Source organism: Python bivittatus, unplaced genomic scaffold (genome assembly GCF_059951505.1).
Source record: "Python bivittatus isolate LINGU-HERP-01145 unplaced genomic scaffold, Pbiv_v1 ctg000340_np1212, whole genome shotgun sequence".
In the NCBI taxonomy this organism is placed as follows: Eukaryota; Metazoa; Chordata; class Lepidosauria; order Squamata; family Pythonidae; genus Python; species Python bivittatus.
In genome coordinates, this window is record NW_028277056.1 from 17,920,157 (window position 1) to 17,928,127 (window position 7,971).

Here is a 7,971-nt window from a genome sequence, read left to right on the forward strand (position 1 = left end):
CTTTCTTTCTCTCTCTCTCTCTCTCTTTCTTTCTTTCTTTCTTTCTTTCTTTCTTTCTTTCTTTCTTTCTTTCTTTCTTTCTCTCTTTCTTTCTTTCTTTCTCTCTCTCTCTCTCTCTTTCTCTCGCGCTCGCTCTCTCGTCCCAAGCATAAAAGCTCTGGACAGGCTCCGCCCTCCTCCTCCTCCAACCCCACCAGGGACGGAAAATTGGAAGCCGAACCCAGCCCCCTCCCACCGCTGCCCCCAGTCCTCCACCTCGCAATGCACGGGAACAAAGAAGCGCCGGGCGAGAAGTAGCGTGGCAGGACGGGCGGGCGGCGGGCCGGCGGCCCAGAGGTGGGGAGGGACGCCAGCCCTACTGATCGCCCCACTGCCTTCGGCTGGCCCCCGGGCTCCGGTGCGGGGAAGCCCAGCCGCCTCCGCCCGGGGATCTCGGGCTTCTCCGGTCGAGTCCTCGCGCCAGATCAAAGGCACCTCCCTTCCTTCCTGCCTTCCTTCCTGCTGCGCCAATGCCTGGGATAGGGGCCGTCGGAGCTCGGTGCAGGCACCGCCCGAGAAGGCGCCCCAACCAGGCCAAGGGGAGCGGCCACCAGGCGGACGGCACCGGGGAGACCGCCATGGACGCGGCCATCTGGATCTACCAGTTCCGCCTGATCGTGCTGGGCGATTCCACAGTGGGCAAGTCCTGCCTCTTGCACCGCTTCACCGAAGGCCGCTTCCCGGGCCCGATGCACTGCGATCCCACCGTCGGGGTGGATTTCTTCTCCCGCCTGGTGGAGATCGAGCCGGGCAAGAGGATCAAGCTGCAGCTCTGGGACACGGCGGGCCAGGAGAGGTTCAGGTACAGCCGGCGCGGGCCCGGCGCCCCAGCTTCCCGTCCCGCTTTTGCTGGCTTCGCCCTCCAAAGCCTCTCCCTGCTTTCCCCCAACGCTGAGTCCAGATGAAAAATAAAACGGACTCCGGAGTGTCTGAGGATGTGCAGAGTGCCACTCCCTGGCCACGCCCACTTTTGCCGCTTGCGTGTATATGTCTGTGTGTGTGTGTGTGTGGGCGCGCGCGCGCGCGTTAATTTACAAGCACGCTTGTGGCTAACTTTTTACTCTCTCTCTGAATACGCGGATTCAAATCTGAGCCTCTAGAATCGGGTAAATTAATACCGTTAAAGGAATAAGTTGTGGTTTTCGTTTCGTTTGATACCCGAATTCTGTGCTTTTAGGGGTGTACGAGTGTGTACAACTAAGGGCGTTTCTAAAGTACAAAAGCTTTGCAGCAAGAAATCTGTTTCTGTTTAAAGGAAACAAAACACTTCTTTCTTTCCTTAGTAGGTTAGGATGGCTGCTTCTCCTTCTGAAATGTGCCATGCTTGTGGTCAGCCTGTATCCGTGGTCAAATGACTTCCCTGCCACCCCAAAGTCTCAGCTGCCCCCAGGAGTTATATTTAAACAAGCAAGCCTTGTTTGTTCTGGTCCATCTCTGATCATTCAGAAGTCAAGAAACTGAGATTGGACAATGGGAGGCATTCAGGCAATCCATCCTGGAGAAATCCCATGCGCCCGGAAATGTTGGTGGGGACTTGCTGAAACAGCTTTGAAAGCAGAATTGATCAATTCAGGAAGGATGAGGCGGTGGCTATTAGTTGTGTGTTAGCTGTATAATGCTCCGAAGTAATCTGACTCTGGACACTAGTGGGCTGCAAAACACGAGTGGGACTGGGCATCTGCAGCGGAGGAATGATGTCACACATGTCATGACATCAGTTATGTAATTTGCGCTCATTGTGTCATGATGACATCATCACAGCTTATACTGAGTGCTTACAGCAGTGTTGTCCAAACTTGGCCACTTTAAGATGAGTGGACTTCAACTCCCAGAATTCCCCAGCCAGGCTGGCTGGGGAATTCTGGGAGCTGAAGTCCACTCATCTTAAAGTGGCCAAGTTTGGACAACACTGACCTACAGAACTGGATTCTCTAGAAGCAGCAGATCAACTAGTTATGCCTGCCTGATTCTTCCTTAGTTCAAACAATATATTAATTCCCAGTTATCTGAATCGCTGTTTATGAAATTAATCCCATGTCCTAACCTTATTTATTTATTAAGTTTACACATGTACTGTAAACCAACCACATGGAATGAGCCTGTGCAACATCCTAAGCTAAAACGTAGTGGCTGGTTTGTGACCTTGTGTATTGTGTGAGCACAATGAGAGAGAAATTGCCCCTCAACCAGCCCTCCCGGTGAAGTCAGTTCTTACATTTTGATAATATGCACACCCCTAATTCCTGCTGCCAAAGTGAGAATGTAGTCTTGAGGGACAGATGATAAACTGGATTAGGTTTATGGGTTAGCTTTTCCTGGGAAAGATCAGGTTCTTTTCAGGTGCTTGTGTTTGTCTGGGAGATTACACCTTTGTTGTTCTTTGGGTGGCTAACAAAGATTAAAAGCATTTGAATATATATATATGAGAAATATATATCTGATATATATATATCAGATAAATAGTACTAGGCAACAGAACAGAACAACAATGCAGTAATAAAAATATAGCAGTAAAACAGTAACAGATTGAAGCAAAGCTGGAAAAGGTCTGACTTCTTTTTTTAAAAAAAGAGACTTTATGAGATTAGACCTATGAACAAATCCTAGCTCTTGGATGTGTGAAGCACCAATGAAGAAACAACATATCTGAATACATATAAAGAATTTTTTGCTCATAATTAAGCAACTGTGACCAGCTCATCCACAGGGGGAATTTTGGGAAAGTCCATCTTCCCCAACCTTGTATCCTTCAGATACAATTCCTTGTTTTATACTAGCTAAGGTTTATAGTCCGGGCCAGGATTGTCTATAGGGGGTGGGCTAAAAAAGTTAAGATGTTGTGGCCACTTGCTCAAAGACTTGTCTATTTTTTGTGTGTGTTACAACACACTTGTTGTAGAGTTTTAACTGCTGGTTGCAGTTGCAATTTTTGATCCCCCCTTCCCCCGCCAATGCTCCTTATCCCAACACTTCTAGCAGCTGGTGAACCAGCTAGTTGGCTCATTTGTTCAATAAACTGAATAATCTACCAACCATATTGTTAAGCAAATCATGTCTCTTTTTTAGAAAAGGACTGCTACTTCCATCTCCTCATTTTGCATGTTGTAGAATAGCTTCTACAGAACGCGTGATATTCCCTAGTTTCTACTATTGTTTGGCCAGTCGTAGTCAACACTTCCCCCTAAAACAGAATTTAAGTGAGAATAACTGAGTTTGAACTCTGTTGATTAAAGCCTGAGTGGAATGGTTTCCTGTCCCACAAGTGATGCTGATGAACAGAGCAAAGTTGGAAGGCTGGTCACCTCCGTGATTCCTGCTAATGAACGATAACTTTGCTTCTTGTAAGCATTATCCAGATATCTCATAGACATAGGGTTCCATTTTTTCCTTTTCTACCCATGTCTGACACCTGAGAATTATACTTTACACAAGTGAGGAAATGAACTCTAGACTAGTGTTTTTCAAACTTGGCAACTTTAAGATGTGTGGACTCTAACTCCCAGAATCCCCGAGCCAGCATGCTTCTATATAGTTAATAAAGCAAAAACTATTGTGTGTACATTCTACATATGTTCAGACAAATTATGTGCACATTTGATAAATTAATTAGTAGTACCTTGATAGATCACCCATACTAGATAAACAGTTTCCAGGTGATGTATACATGCAGGAATATCATGTGGTACAGTAGGAGTGTGCTATTTGAAGCTCCTCTTTCAACCCCACATAAATAAACCCTTCTTGCACTGAATAAGGTTTTTTTACTCTTTCTCTCTCCTCCTCTGTTTATCCACTTTGTACTTTATGTTATGATGACTTCTTGGTCAAACAGTAGATTCAAGCAGGGCCCAAGCCTTTTCAAGATGGTAGCCATATTTGGAATTGTGAGAATTATGGACGCTCTCGCAAAACAATTGCCATAGTAGGTGTGGCCAGTAAACACCCATTTTGGCCTAGTGGTGAAGGCACCAGGCTAGAAACCAGGAGGCTGTGAGTTCTAGGCCTGCCATAGGCATGAAAGCCGGTTGGGCGACTTTGGGTCAGTCACTCACTCTCAGCCCAACTCACCTCACAGGGTTGCTGTGGTGGAGAAAATAGGAGGAGGAAGGAGGATTAGGTATGTTCGCCGCCTTGCGTTATATATACAAATAATAAAGGCGGCATAAAAAAAAATCAAATATAAATATTTACAAGAAGGCAAACTGATGGAGTTGTTTCCTACCACCTCATCTATCTTTGTAAGATACTCTTGGGACTATCCAAATGGGAGGTCAAAAAAGTCAAGATGGGGGCCACAACTGTGTGACCAAAGCCTTTACATGTTCCAATGCACACTTGAGTCACACACTTGTGGCCACCATCTTGATTTTTCTGACCCCTCCTCTACCCTATAGACTCCCCAGGATACTCTCTACCATCTCAACTTTCTTTTTTTGATCACACAGACATGTTTCCAAACAAAGCACTGAATTGCCATTCCTTATCATTAGTATTTTCCAATAATGCCTCCAGGATATATGCAGAGCTGAGACGTATCACTGGAAATGAAGATCATGTTTTAGGCTGGTGCTTTGTTTTGCAGCTTGTTAGCTTCCTTATTTTTTAAAAATTAAAACTATATTAAAAAAAAAAAGTTTGGGGTGGGAGTGGGAAGAAGGAGCCTGAGATGCCAATGGATAGTCTGAGATCTAAGAAATAAATTTTTATTTGATCTTTGCATGTAGAGGTTAGCACGTCAGGCAGAAGATGGCACTCAAACTATCTATTCAAAAGACTAGTTTTCTGTAGAGGCTGGTTTATGAATTCCAGCATCACATATGATCTGGAGAACCCAGTTCCCCAGACTAGCTGGCCCCAATATCCTGAATTACCTTTGCACAAGAGGGCAAGCTGGAGAATTGTCTATTGTTTTCACTTGAATTCCATCCCCCTCTATTGGCATCCATAGGATGTGCACGTGGCGGCACTGCACACCATTTCAGCATGGTGCAACGCAAGACCCAACTTTGCACATGTAGGAAAGGAGCCGAGCTTGCAGGGTCAGGTCATGATGCTGCTTTTATCATTTAGACCAGTGCTTCTCAACCTTGGCAGCGTGAAGACGCGTGGACTTCAACTCCCAGAATTCCCCAGCCAGCATGGCTGGCTGGGGAATTCTGGGAGTTGAAGTCCACGCGTCTTCACGCTGCCAAGGTTGAGAAACACTGATTTAGATAAAAGCAACAAGATCCTGCAGATCCTGCTGTCCCCCTCCTATTGCTTTTGAAAAGTACCCACTAAAAAGGTTTTGCATTCCTGCTGAGCTTGTCTCTCCTTTTAATTTTACAGGTCAATTACCCGCTCCTATTACCGAAATTCAGTAGGAGGTTTGCTGGTGTTTGATATCACAAACAGGTCTTCTTTTGAACATGTATGTGATTGGTTGGATGAAGCAAAAATGCACGTTCAACCTTTCTGGATTGTCTTCATCTTGGTGGGACACAAATGCGACTTGGAAACAGAGCGCCAGGTTACCAGAGAGGAAGCTGAAGAATTAGCCTCGGCCTGTGGCATGAAATACATAGAAACGTCTGCCAAGGATGCCACAAATGTTGAAGAATCATTCACTATTCTCACTAAGGACATATATGAACTTGTGAAAAAAGGAGAGATTTCAATACAGGATGGATGGGAAGGGGTAAAAAGTGGCTTTGTTCCAAACGTCGTACATTCCTCAGAGGAAGCTACCTCACTGGGAGAGCAATGCCCTTGCTAAATCTCTTGCATGCTAAAGAGCCATACAACTGAACAGGGGTTGAAGAATAAGGCCAGCGTATGCAACAGATTACTTTAAAAGATGCATTAGATCAGAGATAAATGATCTATGGCTTCTGAGATACTTATAGCTCCTAAAATAGGTGTGGCTTGCAGGATTCTATAAGGATCATGAGAATCAACAGCATTTGCTTAAAAGGCAAAGCAAGCTTCTAATAATTAATTGTGGGAGTCAGCCAAGTCAGTGGAAACAAAAGTGCAGTTTTTTAAAGAAAAGGAAGTCTGAATTCTTTGTTTTTCCTCTTTTGCAACTTTTTGAAGGACGTATATCACTATTTTCTACAAGGCCGACTCAGGTTTATTTATCATTTGTTGCTAACAATTTTTTTCAGAATGTTGTAACTATGAATATTGTCAAGAGAAGTGGAGCATGGTCATCACATGTCCTTCACAACTACCATGTGCATGAAATAGGATGTATTAGTCATATGAATTTCTCCATATTTTTTTCATTGTGGACCTCAGGGGTGACCATTCATTTGTCAGTGTTTAACTTTCCCTTAAAAGAAGTTCCAGCCAGGAGTGGGCAATCGTTTGGGAATGGAAGGAACTGAACAAGTTGATGAGGCTGGTGGTGGGGCAAGATACACTAATTCATTCACATTCACTTGTGCTCTTACACTCACTGCTTCCTCCTGTGAAAATGATCTTACACCAATTGTCTTTCCAAGGGGTAGAGGAGCTTTTAACAATCCTGATTGGGGTCACTGAGTTGGAAGAAAGTAAAACCTCACTCCCAAGCCAAAGATCCCTCTGAAGATTATTCTGGGAGAGAAATAATGGTGTTTCTCACTACATACCCATTTTATCAGCATAATTGTATCAGAACTGGAGGAGGAGCAGGATGGACAATGTAACATTGGTAGTCACAATATGAGTACCCATGGAGGAACATATGAGATAACATAGAATTAAACTCATCTAAGTTTTACTAGATGTCCTCTAGACCAGGGTTTCTCAACCTTAGCAACTTTTAAGATGTCTGGACTTCAACTCCCAGAATTCCTCAGCTGCATACTGGCTAGGGAATTCTGGGAGTTGAAGTCCAGACACCCTAAACTTGCCAAGGTTGAGAAACACTGCTCTAGACAGTCTAAAATAAAAGCTTTGGAGTGCCAACCAAGATATGGAGGGGACGTAATGTTATGATTAAGTCCCTTAAATGTTGCCATCTAGTGGGAGCTAGGAAGCGGGCCTTTTCTGTAGCAGCCCCTGCCCTGTGGCATACCTTTCCCCTTGAGATCCTGTGGGCCCTGCCCACTTAACCTTTTGGAAAGCCAGAAAGAGCTAGCTTTCCCCCCAGACATTGGAATAGTAAAGCTGGAGCCCAGGGATTGCATAGATGAATGGATGGAGATGATGAATTAGACATCTGGTTTTTCTTGGCTGTGTTTGTTTCCTTGTCTGTGGTTTTATTTATTTATTTATTGAATGTATATGTTGTGAGCTGCCCAGAGTTGTGTTTTACAAGATGGGCAGCTGTATAATTTTATAAATAAATAAATAAATAAATAAATAAATAAATAAATAAATCTGATTGGACGTGGAATAAAGGAGGAATCCCCTCTACCAAAGCTGCTCTCTTGTTGCACTCCATAGTACTAAAGGGCTACCTAATCCCACGTTTTTGGAGGGGTGTTTTTGAAGCAGCATGAAATGTGTACACCTGAAGACGTTTCATGCCGGTCCAAATCCTTTCTTCCCTGAGAATGCTGATTATAAGGCAGGCTGCTGCAAGACCTTACGCTCCAGATGTATTGGGACTACAGCTTCCAGAATTCCCAGCCAGGATGGACATATTGGACACTCTCCCCAACTCCCAAAGCCTGTAAGCTCAAATGCCAAACGTTCTGTATGTTAACGGTATCCTGCTAAAGTAGGCTTCTTATCAGTTGCTGCGTACAAAGATTGTAGAAGCCGGTCCCTTATTTTCCAGTGGCTCTGCTTCGCCTCCAGAACATGATATTGTTATTGGAGGATATTATTAGCCAAACACCCAACAAGCAAACATCTTAAATAAATCAAAACCTGATAAGCAGTGAACTATTTTCTACAACACTCTTGCTTATAAATGACTGCTTTTTAGAGTTTACACAAAATTAAAATGAATTATGAAAT

The 7,971-nt window shown here is 44.2% G+C and overlaps 1 protein-coding gene across 1 annotated transcript; it reads left to right on the forward strand.

Annotated features, from left to right (window-relative positions):
• Positions 1–256: 256 nt before the first annotated feature.
• Positions 257–6,847, forward strand: RAB39A (RAB39A, member RAS oncogene family). Its single transcript, XM_007440285.4, has 2 exons — positions 257–841; positions 5,368–6,847. The coding sequence occupies exons 1-2, from the start codon at positions 510–512 to the stop codon at positions 5,792–5,794; spliced, it is 759 nt and encodes a 252-aa protein (XP_007440347.2). The 5' UTR covers positions 257–509; the 3' UTR covers positions 5,795–6,847.
• Positions 6,848–7,971: the final 1,124 nt, after the last annotated feature.